At 41.4% G+C, this 22,545-nt stretch overlaps 2 protein-coding genes across 3 annotated transcripts; one reads left to right on the top strand and one right to left on the bottom strand.

The window, feature by feature from the left end:
• Positions 1–65: 65 nt before the first annotated feature.
• LOC107835587 (uncharacterized) lies at positions 66–4,456 on the top strand. The gene is made up of 4 exons (XM_016668382.1): positions 66–1,001; positions 1,453–1,554; positions 1,852–2,031; positions 2,176–4,456. The coding sequence occupies exons 1-4, from the start codon at positions 846–848 to the stop codon at positions 2,359–2,361; spliced, it is 624 nt and encodes a 207-aa protein (XP_016523868.1). The 5' UTR covers positions 66–845; the 3' UTR covers positions 2,362–4,456.
• Positions 4,457–5,055: 599 nt separating this feature from the next.
• Positions 5,056–22,029, bottom strand: myo1ca (myosin Ic, paralog a). 2 transcript variants are annotated; one of them, XM_007546025.2, is made up of 32 exons: positions 21,389–22,029; positions 16,790–16,945; positions 16,562–16,677; positions 15,466–15,664; positions 15,265–15,345; positions 14,951–15,130; positions 14,766–14,864; positions 14,286–14,399; positions 14,111–14,182; positions 13,912–14,031; positions 13,750–13,832; positions 13,049–13,154; positions 12,853–12,933; positions 12,690–12,781; positions 12,129–12,223; positions 11,975–12,021; positions 11,744–11,824; positions 11,497–11,602; positions 9,800–9,917; positions 9,611–9,724; positions 9,206–9,282; positions 8,531–8,599; positions 8,285–8,369; positions 8,041–8,200; positions 7,861–7,944; positions 6,899–6,992; positions 6,767–6,822; positions 6,558–6,693; positions 5,817–5,887; positions 5,645–5,742; positions 5,437–5,536; positions 5,056–5,300 (listed from the first exon to the last, which is right to left on the bottom strand). In XM_007546025.2, exons 1-32 carry the CDS (start codon positions 21,404–21,406, stop codon positions 5,274–5,276), a joined length of 3,135 nt encoding a protein of 1,044 aa, XP_007546087.1. In that variant the 5' UTR covers positions 21,407–22,029; the 3' UTR covers positions 5,056–5,273. The 2 variants fall into 2 exon arrangements, with proteins under 2 accessions (XP_007546087.1, XP_016523867.1); XM_016668381.1 differs by lacking the exon at positions 21,389–22,029 and adding an exon at positions 17,526–20,091.
• Between the last annotated feature and the right edge of the window lie 516 nt (positions 22,030–22,545).

Genomic DNA, 22,545 nt, shown 5'->3' with positions numbered 1-22,545 from the left:
TATATATATATATATTTAAAATGTCTGTGTATTAACAATTTAATGGAAATGTTTTGCTTGTTTATATTAGAGGCTCTGAGTGTCTGACCCAGATATCATACATGTATATTTATTGTCTTAGTAAGCCGCTGATTGCTGTTGTTCGTTTACTTGATCTTCAATGAGCTACTCTTACCAACTATAAACTGATCATCAATTACTGATACGCAGCAGAGAAACGGAAGGCTTCATCATGCACTGTGTGACAGAGACACTGAGTCATTTCGTCTCAACACATGATGCAATTACATAAAATGACCAGCATAAATGGGAAAATTGGCTCCTTTTCCTTCTCAACAGCAAAGTTCAGCGGAACTGCAGGACAGAAATAGGAACATTACATTTTGCAATCTGACTTAATCTTTTTTTTTGATGCATCATCCTTCCTTAGTGGGGTCTGCTGCCTGCAGGGTGCCTTGCAGAAGCATGCTTAGAAGCAGCGCTAAAAGAAGGCCGAAATGCTTCCTTCCACATTGAAAGTATTTAGAGGAATTGAGACACTTCTGTTTTATGTGTGCCAGAAACAGCGGTATTGAATTGCAAAAGAAATGAAGTTTATACTTGGTAAGCAGATGTCTGGGGAAAGGTTAAAGTTGTGGTGTGGAATTTCTTTCAGAAATATTTGAAAACTCCCGTAAATGTGCAAAGTAACATCTGTTTTATTTTCTATATTTGGCAGCGGTGGCTCAAATCTAGCTGCATGATTTGGTTCAGTGTCGTCCAACTTTGATCATCTTTTTTAAGAAAATGTAATCTCTCAAACGTGATTTTAGCTTGCAGCACATTAACTCCTGTGTCTGTTCCAGATGCCCAGTTGGCGCGCTGTTTTCCTTCTTTGGTGCATAATGAGCTGCGTGGAATCTGCTCCTACATCGCCATTTGTCCAGAAAAATAAATACAAGAACTCATTTCGTCTCACAAGATCCACGCGAACCAGGGTGCAGAACCTTCTGAAGAAATATGTAAGTTAATTAAATTCCTCCCACAGTGGTGGTTCTGGAGCTAATTGGCCAGGGGGGTCAGGGTGGGGTCAGCACAAAACAATGAAACTAAGAAAAAAAAGCAGGACAATGTTTTATTATTAAATATATTAAGAGATCTAGCAGATGAAAACGGTGATCCTATTGCAATATGGCTGCAGCTAAAAGTACAACAACTTAATTTTACATTCATCTTTTATATTGTGAAAGTCAAAATTGATCCAAGGGACCAATTAGTTACAATTTCTGTGCCAGTGCATATAATCATAAGAAATCAATTTAGTACTATTTATTCAGTTCAGGAGCCGTAGCAACCAGTTCTGACCCAGTCAACAGTCAAGAAATGCCCATCTCAGCTCATTTAAATGTCTGTTCACATCTGTTTTTTATTTTTTTTGCTTTATACCTGACGAAAAAACTTTTATTTTCACAGAAGGAGCAGCAGATGGGAAACGTACATTTCGAGGACCGAAGCCACCGCTTGAGAGATCTGCCTTTGCTTTCCACAGACTTCAACAACTGGCTTCAGCTGTCGGTAAGAGTCACAGAACAAATTCAGGGAAAACAAAAATAAATCACCCACCGGCTGTCACACTGTAAATTGCGAAAACTTCTGAGAATTTCTAATTCTGCTGAGTCTTTTTTCCCCCCTAAAATTCTAAAAAGAAAAAAAAGTCTGGTGACATCATCTGAAAGCCTCGTCTTGCAGGCCATAAAATTTAAGAAAATTTGAGAGGAATTCCCCTTTCAGAGCTGCAAGCATGTTCAGGCGGGTTTGTGCAAGACTCTCGTTATGTAACGGACCTGTGTTCATCTCCTGTTGCTCGATCAGGACTGGGACCGTCTAGACGGAGCGTTCAGAGACATCCAGTCCTACTGGAGCATGCTGGAGAGGAAGAGGAAGCAGCTGGAGAAGGAGCAGAACACGCACAGGACGGCAGCCGGTTTGCTTCAGAGCGTCAAACACATTCAGCTGGACTTACGGGACCTGATGAGCCAAGTCAGCAGTCAGGTACCCAGATGTCCTACTCACATACGCCCGTGTGTGTCGTTTTGTTTCTTGTTTGGTCTCGCTCTCTGTTAAAGTCCACGTGAGTTTTAAAGGAAGTGACACTGCAGCTGGTCTGATGTACTTTGTTTTGCTTTCTTCCTCCAGATGAGAGCCGTAAGGAGTTCCTGGGTCAGACCGACACCTGCTGCAACGCTCCAGAACCGACAGAGGAGCACCAGAACCATGTGGGAAAGCAGAGTGGAGGGTTACATCATTCTCAGGGACCTAGACCTTTACCTCACCAAACTAGCAAGGGACTTTCTTCTGCTGGCCTCCAAGACACACTTGTGACACAAAACGACTGCTTAGACAGAAGACGTAGGGCAAAAGCTGAACCACCAGCCCTCCAGCTATGGGATTAACAGCTGTATAACATTAATCTCAACATTGGATTACATTTTTTTTTTCAATGATGTACTTCTGAATATCCCAGGGCTTTTTGGGGTATTTCCCAAAGTTTCTATCTTTCCTCTAATTGGATGTTAGCAGACGTCCCAACATCCTGTTTTTCCACCACCTCCTCAATCTTCAGGACTTTCCAAAGAAGTATTTGCTATTTATTATTATATTTATTAATGTGCTATTTATTTTTAAAGTGGTTTATTTGAACATGTCATGAGCAGAGAAGTAGTGTTTTACAGAGAGTATTTTGTACTGAACAGTGTTGAAGAGTTTCAATAAATGAACTGAGAAAAACAGTGAAGACTTCATGTTTCTAACACTTAAATAGTTAATAGTTGCTGTAAGTCAAGGTATAAAATAAGTCATGTTTCATACTTTCAGGCAGCTCCAAACCAACCGCTGTGAAAAGTTTGGAGTCAAAGTCCTTCAGTCTTGGTTATAGATTCTGACCTGACATTTGAGTAAAGGGTCATTTCACTGCTTTTAAAAAAATCCAGATGAAAGTTGCTCAGCTCAAGTTCAAGATCTAAAAACAATTAAAACGGTCAAAACTCGGTTAAATTGTTACACATAAGGCTCCGATTTGAGACACTTGCATTTGTGTATACAGAAAAAACCCCCCAGATAATTTAAATTATTTATTGATGCAACAAAGCATTGGTAAGTTATCGGTACCAAGATAGAGACTTTTAAAGCGTTTCAAACTGCACATATGTTTGGAGGTACTTTTAATGAGAGAAACTTATCAGAGATTTATTTAGCGTTTTGAAGTGTTAACCCTCCCCTCCAACACGTCTTTCTTGATTACAAGAAAAGGCAAATTTGGCTGCTTGAAAGCAATTCTGGTTTTTAAAAACACAGATAAATGCTACATATTGTGAAAACTAATTAAAAAAACAGCAGTGAGGATGCATTGCGTCACTTTTATTAAGGTGAGAGAAAATATTTTAGCGCGAGTGCAATGAGAAGCATTTCTGTTACAAGTCAACAGTGTTTGTCGTATATTTTTTAGTAATAAAATAAAAATGACATTAAATAAATGGTGCACATAACATTATTAAAATAAGAAAAAACAACCTTTGATGTTAATTTAGCAACAGTACAAATCATTGTTGCTTCTGTATAAAAACAATTATACGATATCACACATATTACTTTTAATATCGTGACAACGTGACACTTTTTACTCATCGTGAAAATCTCGTACTACCCCATGACTAATTTTGGTTTTCATTGTGTACGTCTCTAATTACCTCTGGGTCTGTTACTGTTAGAAAAAGGTCTTGCCATATGTTATTGTAACTATCAATTTGACATGTTGTGTTTAATTTCTTTGTAAATTCTTGTGTTCTTTGTGCATTTGGATTTATTTCTCTTGGATTTCTGTCTGGTCCAGGGTTTGTACTTTCTTTGGGTCTCAGTTTAATCTCATTTTGTGTCATTCTTCTTCTCCTTCCCTCAGTCTGCCTGTTCGATCTCTTCCACAGCCGTTCCTTACTCTCTGACTACCACGCATACACTCCACGGCTCCCTCAGCATGTGAAATCACTGGTTTTCATTGCTTTTTGCTGGTTTTCTTTTTGCTTCACTTTTGCCTCTGTGTTTTTCCCGCATTTGGATCCTTGAAGCTGCAGCTCAGATTTAGGGTCTCAGTTCAGACCTGATTATTTTAGATTAATTCCAGGCGATCAGAAAAACAATTTGTGATTTGTGAAACATTTATTCTTTCAATTCTGAAACACTTGTCAAATTGTTCTACAAATTGTCTACAATTATTTGTGTAACCTTGTTCTGTTGGCATTTAGACAGTCTTATATGGAGTTCTTCTTGAAAACTGTCATTTAGAGAAGTTTAATCTGTACTAAATTATTCTGCTCTGATTCAGACTCTTTAAGACAATTTGTGTTCAGATCTTTTTTTTATAAATCGTATTTCTGAACACTTTAAAATTCAGTCCACCTTTCACCTAAGGTTGCCTAAATATATATATAAAAATGTTTCACAGATCATAAACTGTTGAAATCTGTTCAATATTTATTCTTTTCCACCCATGAAACACATTTCTAATGTCTCTGGGAAAGGAGTGACTCAACATCACTAATAGGAAAATTTTAGTACATTTCCTGGATATTTCTGTTTAGTGGCTCTTGAACCAGTAACTCAAATCTCCGTTTACACTTTTTAAAATCCAAAATTTTTCCCTGAGTTTTGTCCCACAATCTTCTCAATTAAGCCTTTTTCCATGTCACTTTTTTCCCTCCACTCAATCTTCCACTGAGTGGACACGGTCCTTTGTAAATATCAAGACTGTTCAGGAATGACATTTTGTGGCTGAACCTGGGAGTTTTTAAATATGGTTTGCTGGACCTCTGCCAAGTCAGCAGTTATCCACATGACTGCGTAGGCTGTAACATTTCTGTATTAAAAATCCCTTTTTGTAGTTAATAACACAATTTTCTGAGAAACCGAACTTTAGGTTTTCATAAAAGCAAAAATCATTCAAATTAACCTAATGAATAAGAATGCATCGTTGTGTGTGGTCAGTCTTGTTGAACTGAAGGGTTGAATCAACCTTTTTTTTTAATCTTCTAATTTACTGAGATCCGCCTGTTCATGGCATGATAAATAAACAACGCTGCAGCAGCTTAAGTATCGTTGATGTTGAGCGAGAGCTGATTTAAAACAGTGCAGATTATCTGAAAGCAGTGAAAGAGCCCTTAAGTGCCAGATACGAAGCTTCAAATCTTTTGCCGACTTCAGCATCATCCATCCTGACTATCTTCCTGCTGATTTCTGGATCTTCATGTGGCGCTGATCTGAGGGGCGGTCTGAAGAGGAAAACACAGTTTCAACACAGTCAGCTGGATGGAAGGTTTTTTTTTTTTTTTTATTTTTTTCATACAAAAACAGAGACTCCCTCCCACGCAGTATCTCTGCATGACCGGAGAACAGTCGCTGACTCACCACTAGCAGATGTCCTCTTTTGCCTTTGGCCACCTTCAACTCTGAACCCCTGACGAAGTCTATTATCCCCTCCTTGGTTCTGGACACGCCAAACCGAATGCTGCGTTCCACGTAGCGCAACCAGGACAGAACGAGATCGAGAGTTCAGTTTGCAAAATTCATCACTCCAGAAGACCCAGAGCAGTAAAAAAAAAAAAAAGTCTCTGACCAGCCGGGGTTGATGTTGACGTAGTTGGTCTTGCTGGCCATCATGGCCAGTTTGGTCACCAATTCGATCACATGGCTGCAGTGCAGCACAGCGTCGCCCTGAGGGAGGCACAGCTGGGATTAAACTAGCTGCCTTTTTGGTTCACACAGACAAGCAGCACATCCTGCCGTACCTTCTGCTTGTTATCCTCCCACGGCATGTGGAGAACGACCATCCCGTCACAGAGAGAGCTCACAGAGACCCCTGATTAGAAGGAAAACCAGCATTAAACTCAATCGACCGTAAAACAAAATTTTCGATTCCTTTACCTGTAAAACTCACATTTTGCACGTTTTTATGCTTCCATTTTTGTCTGAGCTGATTCCAAAAACACTCTAAGCACTTTTTTTTTTTTTTTTTTTTTTAAAAAGCCCAAATGTTGGTTTTGGTTGCGCAGGACGCTTTACTAATGCTTTTCAAAGATGTACGGTTCAATTCAAATCAATTCCAGTTTAATTGTGTAGCACATTTCAGCAACAAGGCAGTTAAAAGTGCTTTACATCATACAGTCACCAATTGTGAAGCAAGCACTAAACATTACAGTTTGTCAAATGCCAATGGTGTTTTATAATTACTCCTTAGTTTGCAGCCATTTTCACATGCAAGAGTAAATGCTGAGTGACAAGAGGTCCTAAAGCAAGCTTATTCTTCTTCTAAGATCTCACTACCTGCGAATGATTTGGTGCAGAAAATGTAATGAACATGTTTTGCACAGCTAGTGGACCTATGCTAATCTGTACAAGGTACCATAATAGGTCTCTTTCCATGCCATCTTAACAAACATGCAGGGATAGTTCCAGAAATTCAGAAACATTTGTTGGAGGTTAAGAAAAAACCAAGATGTGAGAGGTCCACCTCTGCAGCTGGTTTTCACCTCTCAGAGCGGCGTAGTCCAACCTCTGTTTGATCTTGGTCCGGTCCACCAGCACTGCGAAGGAGTTGGTGAGGAGCAACTGACGGGGGCGGGGCTTGAAGCCCCTCCTGTCGTACTTTATGACGGCGACTCCATACTGAGAAAAACAAGGGATACACGTTGCTGCCAGGTAGTGTTTGTTTATCATTCTTCGTCATGTTTAATCCCACCTGCACTTTTTCACTCCCGAGAGTCTGGAGGACTTTTAGGCTGATTTGCTCTCGCTCTGCGAAGCAACGGAAAGAGTCGGTGACATCTCTGCTCGCGATACGGAGTTAAACGTGGGATATGTGAAGGTTTACCGAGCCTGGTGTCCAAAAACAGCCTCCCAACACTGTGAGGATAGCTGCCCTTCTGATCCTTGAAGATCTCACTGGCTACAACCTTCTGCATCATCTGAAGGAAACACAGAAGTCAAGCAAAGTAAAATACTCTGAGGTCTGAAAGCAAGAGGACAAAGATGTTCCTGGTAACAATGTGTCAAACATCCAGATCCTCTTTGACACTCTCCTCTCTTCAACTCTCCTTACAGGGATTTTGTAAAAGAGGGATGGTCACAGAAGGAGGTTGTTATTATGTCAGCTGACCCATCTCTCTATTTGCCATGTTTTGAATAAATATCCAGTGTTTCCAGTTTTATGGGGATTTATTTGAAATCTCCTGCTCTCTGGGCCTTTGGGAGAGCAGCAGACCCACATCACGAATGATATCATTATAAATATCAGACTATTTGTTAGAGCCAGCTAACCACAGCTCTGAAAAAAGTTACGACACCACTCCACTGAACCCCATCGAGAACCTCCTGGTTATTCCACCAATTATTGATTTCTGAACTTTTCCTGAGTTAAAACATTAGTACTGTTGTTTCTAAATGAATATGAATTTGTTTTCTTTGCATTATTTGAGGTATGAAAGCACTGCATCTTTTTTGATATTGTCTGCAAATAAATACAACATTTTTGCTTGGAATTTCAGAGGCATGCTGTCAGTAGTTCATAGAATAAAAGAACAATGTTCATTTTACTCAAACATTTACCCATAAAGAGTAAAATCAGAGAAACTGATTATTTTAAGAAGTCTGTTAACATTTACGAAAATGCTATTTTGTAGGAATGACCAGATTTTACCTCCCAGTGAACAAATGAACTCAAATGAAAAGGTGGATATTTTCCCACCCCCAAATAAAAAAATGAATCTATTTATTCTCTTTAATCATCTTTACCAGAGGTACCAATAATTACTGGATTTGCTGCAACATGCACACCTGCTTCTTCCATTCAGGCTGAACTCTCCTGCAGTACTTGATGACCATGTTCCGCATGTGAAGCATTTGGAGATGCTCAGAGGCCTGCCGGGAATACAACAATATGAGGAGATGGTTGTGTTTTATGTGGGTGTAGAGGCTTCAGCCAGCTGACGGACATATTGTTTATATTGCTCCTACCTCGATAAGCAGAGCAGGAGGTGTCGGCCAGCTCTTGTCCAAAACACTCCGGGGGAGATTTTTCCTCAGATGTTTCAGGAAGGAGCAGCGCACATGATCCAGGAAGTAATCATTGTCGTCACAGTACTCCTCGTGACGGCAGATGAAGCCCTTTATGAACCTGAAATGAAGGAAATTATTTTAGAAATTGCTGTGGACAGAAAAAGGAAAGCTGCAAAAATAATCCAACGCATTGGTCCTTCACCTGCGTATCAACTGAGCTGCCTCGCGGCGCCTTTTAGCCCTCCTGCGTGCTTTCATCCCTCGCCACCCAGACTGGATCACGATAACTATGCAAACACGCACATGCACACATTAGTCTTTGCTGAAGATAACGCATTAAATCAAAAACTCAGCTTACGTCCTCATAGGAGTAAAGTTAAATGTAGTTTCCAGCTGAGAGACACAACACTAAGAAGTTGTTAAGTCCAGGGAGGACGTTTGTGGGGACCTGCGTGTCTGATGCGCTGATAATTGGCTCTTTCCCTGTAACCTCTCCAAGACTTCTGCAGCGTCAGAGCTGGAGGAAAACAGAACAGAAAAAAAAAACAACACATTTTGGATATGAAATGTATGAAGGTGGTCCCGAGTTCCTGATTCACCATGGAGTTCGCCTTAATGATCATCACGTTGCTTAAAGAGGCCGGTTTGTTGTGAATAAAATAAATATGGACAGAGGAAGCAGTTTGCAATGTCCTGACTGGTGACTGGCTGGCTGGAAACTCACATATCTGCCCTTTTTTTCAAACCGTGAACCTGCCAGTGTAATCAGAGGACACTGTTTGGCGTGGATGCTGTTACTGAGGTAGGACGATTCAAAATGATCAATGTTTAGTAGCAGTGAAATGTTTTACGCTTAGAACTATGGGCACACATTACTGGAATTTGAGCCCATACCAAATAAAAACAGTGCAGATCTTAAAGAGAAATCAGGATTGCCTAAAATAAGCATCAGCAGGTCAAAGCTATATGAAAAAATATGACTAGACGTAAATCACAAAACGCAGATCGGTGCAGCTCTCTGGCAAAGTTTTTACAACTGTGGCCTTTCTGGTCCTCTAATCAAACTGCACCTTGCAAAGTTCTACGTGTGCCATGTTAACGTAAGATGCTTGTAGTCTCTTACCGATCTCTGGCTTTTTCGCCTCTAGGGCATCCTCCGTGGCGAAGAGAGTTTTTGGGAAACGGATGAAGATCTTTGACCTACAGGACAAAAAGACACCAAACAGAAGAGTGACACTCTGCTCCACGGAAATCAACTACACTCACAACCTCGACTCGCATTTACAGCTGTGTCACACCTGAAATTGCTAAATCTACATTTCTTGCACTTGTCGAAAGGATTCATTGACTTTATGATGAATTAGGTGTTGATAAATGTTTCTGGACCACATTGTGGTTTAACACCATTCCATTCGATCTCTGGCATTGCAGCAGAATTTAATACGATCTGATTGGCTATAGATTAAACGAGTGGTAATGAGCGTTGCCTCTTAGATCTGTTTTCAAAAGCTCTTTGTCCTCTGTTTACCTGCCCAGTTTGTACTCTTCTGGTTTGTAGCCCAGGTGGTTCACCAAAGCAGAAACCCCATCAGCCAGTTTTCCGTTCCAGTTGGGCCAAGTCTCGGGACACAGGGGCTTGTACCTAAGTTGCATTTAAATGTCATTTAAAATTTATCAGATGAACAGACTTTCAGAGATGAGAGGAAGTGTGGGCCACCTCTGCAGGAACGCCTCAAAGCGACGGCGATAGGCGAAGCCAGCGCGCCGGACTCTCAGGTTCTCCATCAGACCCAAGTATTTCACCTGGTGTCTCACCAGAACTTCATCAAAACGTCCTGCAAGGCGGACAGCATTTTCATATTACATCTACTATGTCATTTGAAACACATTACCATTACAGTTAATGAGGAGCATAATGATTTACACCAAATCTTCAAATTAAACACGACCTAATCTTTTTTCTTTTCAGTGATGGACCTGGTTTTCAGACCCGCCGCTTCTACAAACTTTCAAGAAAGCAATTGTTCTTTATTAAAGAAGAGATACACTGTACTGTAAAAACTAATGATCACTCTTTTTCTGACTAAGCACATTCATTTGGATGTCTTATATGTGACATGTCTCGTAAGATTCAGACTCTATCCGGGGTCCAGCTTCATTCGTGCTTTTCAGAAAAGAGAAGTTTCCTTTCAGCAATCAGAACTTATTTAGATGACTTAAATATAAGAAAACATACGCTTACACTACACAGTGGCGCAACTGCACATTATTCAGGTGGATGCGAAAACATAAATTGGCGCGCCCGATTTATGTTTTCAGCGTAGAAAACATACGCTCGCTGTCCCCCCCGCCCGGGGCGAGGATACATTAAGTGTGAAACTCGCGCTAGATTTACCTCATTATGTGCGTGAGGTGAAGGAGCGTAAGGCGCGCTGAAGTGTATGGGAAAACATAATCGGCACCCTCCAGACGGGGTTTTGGCGCCCCCTCTGGTGCTGCGCCCCTATGCGTTGCATGCCCTGCATACCCACTTTTTGCGCCACTGACACTACACTGTGTCAGATTTGTGTCCAACTTTTGTATGGCAAGTTACCATGGTAACTTTAAACTGGATTACTGACGCTCAGTGAGGCAGGGCCAGTGGGAGTCAGCCAGCTCCTTCCACCTCATACCAGTAAAAGCATTGGCTGAAAGAGGAGTTTTTGCGTCGGATCTCTGTGGTTTTTTTCACGAAACATGTCACGGATATTTATTTTAAGGCATCAGGAAGCAACCAACTGGTAAAAAAATACCCAAACATGATATGTCTCTCAACTAAGATTTTAACTGGACTTGGTTCAGGGTTTGGTGTCTCTACAGCTCTGATGACAGAAGTGAGACGATCATTTATAGTGTTGCTAAATTTATCAACAAGCCTGGTAAAGGATGTGTGAAAAGTTTCGAAATGCATTTATCGTTTATTGCAGTAAAATCTCAAACTGGAAAATGCAGAAAAGTCTACATTTAGCCTAAGTAGATTTATGCAGTTTGGGTTTCTATAAGATTTAGGTCTGGAGCGTGAGACGCTTGATGTTTCATACGATTATTCTGCTCAGTCTGCGTTGCATAAGTCATTGATTATTAATTAAAAGTTCCTGAATTCTCTGTTAAATTTTAAAAAGTAAAGCGTGAATTAAAACAAAGGCTGTCTGATGTGGCATGGTTAAAATTACTTAACAAATCAAAGGTTGGATTTTTCTGTTTTTTCGAGATTACATTTTACTCCTCTTGACCAGGGGTCAAAATAAATGTGGCACCCTACCGTTATCTGTTTCCACCATATCTCGTTTCTTTTGTTGTTATTTTTAGGGTACGATGTTATTTAATTTGAAACTAGTAATTTCCAAGTGATTTTCAGGAGGAATCTGAACGTACCTGGCTGCTTGGCATCATTAGGTTTGATACAGCGAACGTAAGACGGCTCTTTGGACATGAGGATCTCCATTAGCTTCATCAAGCTGTTTTTAAACTGGGAAGCAGCCTAAAAGAAGAAAGACAAAACCAATAAACCGTGGCAAAATGTTGGAGGTTTGTTGAGAACAGAAGACTTCTGTGCTGTTTGATATAAAACAGCCTGAGATGTAAAACAAGAGCTGGTAGGCTGCGAGAAAATCATTCGCACCATCTCTGGACGTTTCTGGTCGATCACTTCCTCCCTGCGGAAGCAGTGACTTAGGATCTGGTTTTCTGACTGGCACATGACCTGGACAAAAACCCAAACCACAAAACCACAAGTCAACAACACAGGAAGACACGCCCTCCCCTTCCTCTTCACAGAAACAATGAATAAAACCCCATCCTTTCAGAAAGGTGCTGCAAAGCCCTCTGGTGTTGGTTTTTACATTCCCATCACCTCTTTTAGGTTCCGGTTCAGCAAGTCGTTGTTCTTGTCCAGGAAACCTGAAGAAAAAAAGAAACACTGTTTATTATTAAATAATTAACTCTTCTTTAAAGACTTTTCGTGGAATACTTGAATGAAACAACATCAGATGTTAGATCTATTTTACCATTGACATTATAGTTGACCTCTCCTGCGTAGTGCAGCAGCCTGAACTCCTCCCTGCTCATTACCCTGCGAGTTTTTCCGTTCGCCAACTTGTGCCTGAAAGACATCCAGAATAACTTAACTCTCTTTCAGATTGAACTCATTGCAACTACTCTGGCATTTGGGAAGTGGAGACAATTTTGGCAATCTTGAACTGAAACGGGAGTCACTTAGTCTGATTAAGTAAAAAAATGTTCTATCTGAGGGGATCAATGTGGGTCACGCTGAGTGAAACCTCGACAGAGTTTGGATTTTGAACAATGACCTCAAACGGAAAACAAAATTAGCTTCAGGACGGGCTTCCAAAGTCTATTACTCAGCCTTTTTCAAGATGTCCTGCATTTAAAGGCCATGAAATCAGCCATTGTAATTTCTCACAAGAAAAACGGTCTACTGTCCAGCCAGAAATTATGCTATAAGTTTGTTCATTGTGTGTGGTCGAGTGGTAATTTGCTAAGGGACATTTAACCAAATATTGTGGGAGTGTATGTGAACCTGTATTTATGTTTTCGATGGTTCGTACGTGATAAAATGGGGATGGCCGCCAACTGTGTCCTCCAGCTTCTCCAAAAAGGAAATATCACAAGTCTCTCCCGGTCTCAGGCACTCCTCATCCTGAAACAGAGTTCCCTTAGAGGCAGCCAGCGGCAGATGGAAAGAAGAGACCACACGCAGCTCATACAAACCAGAATGGAGATGATGCCTTTGTGCTTCTCCTCTATCAGGTCACAAATGATCTTGTTGTCAAAGTACTGCACCGTCTCCCACTGTGTTTTAAGGAGACCGATGTTATGTTGCTATGTGCACACAACTACGAACAAATGTGTCAAAGTTGTTTGTTCTGACGACCGAGTGGGGTGGGGGGAAGGAAAATTGACTCACGGCAATTCCTTCCGTCTCGTACTCCTCCTGCTCGGATCTGAGGGTGAGCTCTATGAAGAGCTGCTGCAGCTTCTCATTGCAGTAGTTGATGCAGAACTGCTCAAAACTGATGGAGGAGTTAGAATTACAGTATATGAATGACTATAGAGACATGTGAAGCAGACATTTGTTCACAAAAGACTTTTAAAAAGCGTCCAACACAAAGTGGAGAAATGAGGATTAGCCCTTTCACTGCAGTGGACAGTTATCTAAAAGCCATTTTCTTGTGCTTCTTGTGGATTTTTATGTTACAAATGCACACAGACCACTGAAGTGGGACTAATGCATCATAAAATACGTTATCAACTGCTGGCCATCCACTGCAAGCGCAAGAAACTTTTTTGTTAAATCCAATATGGCGGACAGACGAAAAAGTCCCGGTCCCTCTTTCTATTGTAGACGACTCTTGCAGGTAAAAAAAATATATATATTGTGACATCAAGTAGCACCTAACAAACAATATTACTGACGTATTTTCCAAATAACAACTTTGTATTTGGAGAAAATTACAACTGATCACCTAGAAAAAAAATCCTAGAAATCTTTTTTTTTTTTGTTTTACTACATTTTTTTTATGCCTTAAGAAAATCAAAAACACTGTGGAAAAAACAAATCCTGACATAAAGGATCATAATTCATGCATGAAAGGGTTAGAGTTGCACCTGTTGTGCTGCAGGACCTCAAAACCGTAGATATCAAGAAGCCCAATGACCGAGGCGTCTTTGCTGCTGTGGTAGATTTCCTCCTGCAAATCACACATCAGTGTTAAAACACACGAGCAACCCTGCAGCACAGCGACTGAGTTTCTGCAACTGTTCCTGCACCTTTAGCGCGAGCGACTGGTTGATCTTCTCCACCAACCAGTTAAAGGTCCGGCCGTACACAGCCTTCGCCAGAGCGTCGCGGGCCGAGACGGCCTGCTCAAAATTTAGTGGGCTGATCATCTGTGATCCACAAAGACACGACAATCAGCAAACAGTAAACAAGCCGCGGCACGAGGATCGTGCTTGAGAGGACAATAACCTCCTCTCCTTTGGCTGTGAGCTTCTTGTGAGTGAGGGCCTCCTTCAGGGCGGAGCCATCGACACCCAGCAGCTGCAAGACAACAACGGCACATGTGCTGTCAGCTGTGCTGTTTTATTGTTTTGTTTTCCTGGCATAATTCAGCATGTAGAAATACCACAGCGACTGCTCTGACCTTTGCAGCGTTTGATAGCTGGGTCTCAGTAATGATATAAGTTTCTCCTTCCTCCCCTTCCCCGAAGAGAGTGTTGCCCAGATGGAGAACGCTGGCGATGATGTTCAGCAGTTTCTGAGGCCAACAGATGGGACAAACAGCTGAGCAAACAGCTGGAAACAACCAGTTTGGTTTAAAAGGCTCATGGAATTATAAATATTGAATATGTTGAATCCTTGGATGGAAAACTTTTTATCAACTGGCAATAAATAATCATCTCAACTGGTACGGCATTATAAATTGAATTGAACTGAACCGCATGTGCCTGAAGCTGCATCCCATTATATGACCAGACTCTTCTGCAGTGACTTGAATTTGAGCTGAACTGAATTTTTTATTTTATTTTTTTCCGTAAACCGGACCGAGATGATGTTTAAAACTTTTAAATGACTGCATTGATATTGGACCAGGCAATGCAAGTTTCGGCTCCGTGTTTGTCACCTGCACTTCCTCTGCGGTGAAGCCGATCACGTCCAGGGCCTTCCTCACAACTCTCCAGTTGTTCTTGTCACTTATGGAGCTCACTCTTGCACAGCTTCCCTAAAGAAAGCAATATGAAAACCCAAATGACAACGAAGCTGCACGATCCGCTGTTGGACAACAGGTGGTTTGGTGAGCTGCAGTACTTTAACCAGGTAGCGGTAGCTGTGAGGGTTCCTCTCCAGGTTCAGTGTGTTGAGCAGGTCGTCGTCTCCTCCGTCGAGGAGCTGATAGAAGATGTGGAAATTTCTTTCGCCGTGGTTCTGGTGCACCACCCGGGATTTTTCCAACAGGTAATTCAGGATGTGACCACCCATTGTTGCACCCTAGAAAAAAAACAACACACACACACACACCCACAAAGAGCATCGAGACCAGAAAGAAATAGTTTGATTTTAATTGAGGGTTTAAAACCATCCCGGATGAATTGCCGTTCTACAAAAACAAAAACATAATTTACTTTGAAGTCAAACTGGATATCCATGTATTTCCCAAAGCGGCTGGAGTTGTCATTTCTCAGTGTTTTGGCGTTACCGAAAGCCTGCACAAAAAAAAACACGACACAAAGGATTTGAAGCGTCTGCACTAAGCACAACTTAAAATAACTTGATCGACATAAAGTATTTAAAAGAAGTGTATGACACCAAATAACACGGCGCACCTCCAGGACAGGGTTGGACTGCAGCAGACGGTCACCGAGGGTCACCATGTGGTTGTTAGTGGGGCAGGTGACGGCGAAGTAGAGGAGGATCTTCTTGGAGGCCTCCGTCTTACCTGCCCCACTCTCACCTGAGATGAGGATACACTGATCCCTCCTCTCTGTTCGCATGGCCCGGTATGTGTTGTCTGATATGGCATAGCTTTAGGAAAATACAAAATATCACAAAAGAAGCTTTAGTGACAAAATGACATATAAAAAAATAACTCAAAACAGCAGGGTTTTTTTTTCTAATGGTCAATTTAAGACTTGAAAATATATATTTTTTACATTATAGGAAATTAGATTTAACACTCGTCAAAAATATTTTAAGGGTAAGCTATCTGATTTGACTTTTGGCGGATTTGATGGTAAAGGCCTCAAGGGTGTTGATTTTTCTCCTATAACTTTTTTGATCTACCAAATATGATTTTTTTTTTCTAACAATGACAATCATTTTTTAAAGAGAGACAGCTTCACTTTTCCTTCTGTATGTGTTATGTGGGCTCTGATCAAACCAGAGCTAAAAAAATCTCCACCTAAGCTGGGGGAGATTTTGCAGAGAGTAGCTGAAACTCTGTCTGCTAAAAGTTAAGACGTTTGAAAACAATGACACCATGAAATATCAATGGAGCGCAACATGTTTTTTTTTCTAGAATTAGCCTATTTTAGTGAGATGCTACACTGAGATTTGGCATCACGCAGTTGACTGTTGTTAAAAACTTGGATAAGTATTAAGGGGAAACAATCTAAGTTCAAACTCTGCATGTTTTTATTATATTTGATCAGTAACATGGCCTTTCTCTATCTCTTATGCCAACAACAGGTATTGATTTTGGGGACAACATGATGATAGAAAAGTGGAAAAAGTTTTTCCTGAATATCGTCCAGCCCTAATTTTTTACAATTACATTTTTTATTATTGTTATTATTGTTTTATTGTTCTTTACATTTGATTTTTCAAGAGTCGGAGGGACAGAAATAATGAGAGCAGTTTTCAGTTTCTAATATTCTCAAGATAAAACATTCAATAACGAACAAGGAACACGCAGCGACTCACATGTGAGGAGATATTTCATAGAAGCTGACACCTCGGTAGCGCTCCATCTGCTGCTTGGAGTAAATCTCCAGCTCCTTGTATGGGTTCACCGACACCAGCACCGAACCGATGTACGTCTGAGGGGAAAATATCGAGGGGAGAGAAATTATGGTCAAAATAAGCATCACAAAGTGATTTTTGTGCTTCTTTTTTATTTCAAAGTATTTGAAGAGAAGTGGCTGTAGGTACATAGATGAGGTTTTCCCTGAAGCGTCTCCGCAGGTTCTCTATGAAGGTGGCCTCGCTGTTGTAGTTTTCCAGCAGGACAAAGTCCTGCACGCCGACCCTGTCCCGGGCTGTGAGGGCGCTCTCCATCACCAGGCGCACTCGCCCTTCATCCACCTCCTGCACAAACACGGTAATTATTCATGGTGTGAATAAAGCAAGGGTGCAGTTTTGTATTTTACCAGCAGAGGGCACAGAAGCACCGGTTTTTATCTGAGTCGTTCTACATTTTCTCAACCGTGACCACACCAACATCTGGTGCTCAGAGTAAGAATATGTGCCGAATGACCTTTTTAAACTTAGAAATCAAATCATACAGGGGCACGATAGCTATATAATCTTAGATTAGTGAAACTTTTACAACTTTTTGCTTACAGATTAGTAAAAGTTCCACCTGTCCTTCCCAATGTTAAACAGTGGGGCCGTTTGAAAAATCCTAATGACAAACGCAGAGGATAAAATCTTCTGTTGTGAAGTTGAGATTACGATGTATGTACAGCAGACACACTGCTGCGTCCCCAGACAGGATTTAATCAGCACATCTATGACAATATGTGTATATATCAACTGCACCACGGTGGCGAACATCACAGAGATATTCTCGATATTCCCAGTTTGGCCTTTTAGTAAGACCGTGACCACACAAGCCCTTAAATGCAAGCACAAATACAAAGAGGCATTCATATCAGTCGATACTTACCGGTGATAGTAATCCAGAGACGTAATTTAGGGTGAAATTGTTCCACCACACCCCAAGCAAGCTAAGAGCACACTGTGTTTAGTACCAAAAGGCTTGGTCATGAGAGAAGTTCTTCTGTTTCACATTCACAAAGGAAAAAAAAAAAAAAACAAGCAAAAAGTGGAACAAAGGGGCTAGACATCCACAGGACTTCTGTTTTTCATGTGTGCAAGAGTCTCAGGGGTCTCATTTGGCCTGTTAATGCTGCTAAGAGGTCATTATCTCTGGACCCTTGGTGCAGGAAAGTCCATACAAAAACAAAACAAAAAAAAACACAAGAGGACAACAGTGGAAGAGAGCCAAGAGCAGAGGAAAGTCAGCAAACACTTCCACCCCAGCCTATCCTCTAGGTTTCACCTCAGGAGTATTGTTCCACCACTTGCAGGTGGCCTTCCTACAGACAGTAAATTCAGTTCACTGTCAGATTTTTTTTTCCAAAGGATGAATTTAAGGAATTCTGAGATCACAGACACACCATATTTTCTTTTCCACAAATACCACAGTCGGGTTTCCAGTGATACCCATGTGAGAATGTGACATTCGTGTGGCGATGCAGATAATCCCAAATTCCTGTGCTGATAGGCTGCAGGGGAGTGCCACACATTAAAAGCAACAGGATCCAATTTGTAGAAAAAAACACAGGTTTACCCCTTGAGTTTAGAATATTTGATCTTTTAGAGACAAAAATCATAATCCTTTGATCCAAATGGTCACCCTTAGATTTCAAGCAAAAGGTCAGAATGTTGAGGAACAAGCAGGGGACACAAAGACTCAAGGAAAGATGCAGGAACATCTGTGAACATATCCATAGTTAACAAAGCTCCAATTAAATTCAAAAATAAAAAATACTTTATAAACTGAAGCATGGAGGTGGCAGCATCATTCTGAGGCTCCATTTCACTGCAGGTGGAACTGGTGCATTGCAAAGAGGGGATTAAAAACTGAATGAAGAATACATCTAAATTCTTCAATTTCACTCCATGGCTCAAAAACTTGGACATAGTTTGATGTTAGATCAGAGCCATGACTGCAAACGCATGAAAAAACTGAGAAACAGAAAACGCAGGCTTACATTGAGCTTCAGAAATGGCAACTCAAAGAAAGTCAATCAATTTAGTTTCTTCAAATATATCAAAATGTTTGTGTGTGTGTATAAATCTGAACTTACATGAATGCTGTTGGCTCAAAAATAAGAAAAAATTAAAGTCTACAACAAATAAATTCAAATCAATTATGGCTGTATGTGAAGTTCACACCAGCACTGTGGGTCAGAGTTAGGAGGCTTAAGAAGCAAACAATATACGTACTGAAGTGAACATAGAATAAATGGAAAAAAATAAAATAAAATAAAAACAGCCAAAGTTGAAAGAAGAAAAATCAAAAGAACCTCAGAAAGTCTAAAGTCATGCTGCTCCAAATATTTATCCTTTATACTCTTTACAAAATGCAGCATAAAGAAATGAGGGATGACTCAGGACATTTGCAGTCCTCTGAAGTACGTAGTTGGCAGTCAGCATGTATACAGTGTACAAAACGTCTGACAGTTCTGCGTAACGCTACAGGCTGGAGGAGCGAAATCCCCTTTGCTTTAATTCAACTCCAAAACACAGCAAAACACTCCCTCGAAGGCCCTATTAATTTCAAGTCATGAGTTTACTTTTTGTCTCAGTTCCAGGAATTGCATCACTGGACCCAAACAACTTCCAGCAATAAGAGGCCTTTATCCAGAGCTACAGTCATGGCCAAACATTGAGAGACTGACGCAAATCTTGCTTTTAACAAGACTAAAAGTGTTTTTATGGTAGCAATTTAGGTCGCTGTGCAATGCGATCAGATGAAATGGAGTTACCTGGAAAGTTAATTACATTTATTGGGAATTAACTTAATCACAAATTCTAATTTTAGCCCTGCTGCAAAAATGACCAGCTAGCATCTTTTCAACAATCGTTCTCAAGTCGACGTAAGAAGGAAGTTGACTTCACTCCGTTATTCTCATTACTTACAGTACAGAACTTGTTAAAAATGTCATCAGGCAAAGTATAAGTGAGGCATTCACTTTTAGACGGTTGACTGGTTTTAAGAAGTGCTGCACAGGACCCAGTTCTGGCCAAGCAAAACATCAACATTATGAAACTGGACTGCAGAAGACTGAAGCAGAGGCACTTTCTCCGGTGAAGAAACATTTCGGACATCTGGAAAAAGGGTCGAGTCTTCCCACGAGTCCCGTTCCATCCCAACAGAGAAGCATCCTGAGACCATTCAACAGTCGCTTCTTGTCTAAGGAAGTCGGTGGACTCACTTTGCCTTGAATATAGAATGGTAACGAAACATCCTCTAAGAGCAACTTCACCAAATGGTGCAGGAAAGGTTTCACGATGAGTAACGCCTTTCCCAGCATGACGGAGCGTTGTGCAACATAGAAAAAGATGCAACTGAGTGGCTCAGGGATCAAAACACTGACATTCCCTTAGATCAGAGACCTTCAGCTCTAGTCTTCAGCACTGCAAGAGCACAAAATCTTACCCAGTATTTTTGGTCTAGTTTCTAGTCAAATATCTTAGTACCGTTGAAAATAGGCAAGACATAGGAGCTTGTTTTAAGTCAATAATTCCTTAGTATTGATGAAAAAGTACTTGTTACATTGGCAGGTTATTTCACTTATATAAAGACATCTTCCCCCATGTTGTAGTTTAGTCTTATTTCAGGTGTCCTAAGATATTTGCACTAGAAACTAGACCAAAAATACTCAGCAAGATTGTGTGTTTTTGCAATAAAGAGCCACGATCGTGCGACTTCAAGACGCATCCCTGATTTGAAATAATTGAATAAAATGGGTGCACTGCCTCCTAAGCATGTCATCAAGTCCTGCAGAGGCCAGGTAATGTGCCCAGGCCCAGAATGTGCTATCAGTCCTCAAAAAGTGAACAGACAAACTAAAACACTAAAATCCTGTCACCATCAGTCAGGACTTGGCTCAGCAGCCAAATATATATATATACAGTATAGATACATATACTGTATTTTATTTTTTTTTACCAGAGTAAACTAATACCGACACTGCATGAACTTTTGTTACTCATGAAACTTTCAGGATTGCTCCTCAGAAACATCTGACAAAAGAAAGGACACTGAAATGACCTATGAAAAGAAGTGAGGATTGTCTTTATGTCTCTGGCTAAGGTACCCTGGAGTTCTGCACACCGGAGGCGGAGATGCAAACAGAAAACACTTTAATCCCTACTGATTTTATTGTCAGAGAACCGGCCGAGGCATGCAGAGACAGCGTGCTTTGGTAGGTAATGCTCTGTGCAGGGTCTTACTCCGACTGGCAGAGATGGTTTTGGTGGAATTCGTAAGTTTGTAGGTGCAGCCGGAGTGACAGCCAGCGAGGAGCGCTCGGAGGAGAACTTGGCTCCAGGCTCCACGACTGAGCTCTGCGGGGCCGACTACATACAGATTGCATTCCTTATAAGGCTCGCCCCTCCGCCGCGTCCTGGAGTGAGCTGGTCTTCTACCACAGCTGGTTCTCTCTAACGCTAGTGTGCTGGAGGCTGAAACTGGTGGAGAAATCCCGTGTTTATCCAGCTCTGGTTTGAGTTAAAGCCCGAACAAAAACCTCAGCATGTACACAAATCATAAGGGTGGAAAGAGGAGTCCCGGAGTGAGTCACTGGTCCACTTTGCTTTTTCCCTTTGTGTCGTCTCCGTGGTGGTTCAGATCTTTAGTGTGTGAGTGCCAAACAGTCTAAAAACAGCTGAATCCAAGCCTGTATGCAGCAGTGAGTGTTGCAAAAACAACAGAGAGCATCAGAAGGTAGATCTTACCCTGCTTTGGTACCTCATCCTGTCCTGTTAGCGCTGGGGGAGGAATACAGTGGTGGTTTCCCCTCAGCAGAGCGCTCCTCCTCCTCCTCCTCTCTCAAACAGACTCCTCAGCTGCTCCTTCTCATTCACCTTTGCCCACAAGCGACACAGCCCAACAACTTGTCCACTTTCTCCTGGTCTTCTTGGCTTCCTCCCTCCTCGTAGTCCGGATTTCTCTCCCCTCCCCTCCTGAGAGGACAGAGAACACACACTCAGGCCAGAATGCTCTGGGCTCCTTCTTGTTGACACCTCCGATCCATCTCGCCCGTGGCAGGTCAGAGTCGGTGACCACCGCTGCACGAGTTCCTTCACTTTTCCTGCACTCAAAGCTTTACTGCCAGAGACAAGGGCAGGAACTCCACTCACACGTCACGCTGAAAGGAGAAGAAGGGAGGAAAAAAAAGAGGCAAGGGAAAATATGCTGTTGGTTGCTGAAAAAAACAAAAAAGAGCTTGAGAAACAGAGAGAGCTGAGAGGTTCTGGAAAAAGTTACTAACGTCCCCCAAACTGCGACGATGTAATCAGAGTTTAGCTTTAAAAAAACAAAACACACAGATGATGAGATCTCATTACATTCCTTCTTCTTCCCTCCCCGTTCGGTTCGATCCCCTCCCTATTTTCTCCCGCAAGCTGAGACAGATTCACATCCACTGGGAGTTATGGAAATGTTTCGTGAGCAAGACAGCCCATCTCCTTGTGGCTTTCCCCTATTGACAAAACAGCTTGCACCAGTTAAAAAAAAAAAATAAAAAAAAATCAGCAGATGTGATATTAGTCATGGCAACGGTCATAAATCTTTGGCACATGTGAATTTAGCGTCTGTGCCGTGTGTTTGGGTTATAAAATTCCTATGTGATTATGCTCCTTTCCACTTTGGACTTTTTTTTAGGGAGTGCAATCAAGGCCAGTTGCCCCGTGTGGGAGAACAGCTCCCTCTTCTGGTTTCTCAGCTTTCTTCTCGCTTTTACTCTCTCCTCACATCTCTCACTTTCCCCTGTTGGCATCATGAAATATCCAGAGCTGAGGAACCTGAGTAATGCTACCTGGAGAGACAGAGACACTTTCTATCAGTTCTGCCACGCTTGGATGTGTGTGGATCTTTAAACAAGCAGAAAAAA

This window comes from Poecilia formosa, unplaced genomic scaffold (genome assembly GCF_000485575.1).
Source record: "Poecilia formosa unplaced genomic scaffold, Poecilia_formosa-5.1.2 Scaffold14, whole genome shotgun sequence".
Classification (NCBI taxonomy): domain Eukaryota; kingdom Metazoa; phylum Chordata; class Actinopteri; order Cyprinodontiformes; family Poeciliidae; genus Poecilia; species Poecilia formosa.
The sequence above is the reverse complement of the archived record's forward strand: the minus strand, read 5'-3'. Positions and strand labels throughout refer to the sequence as shown.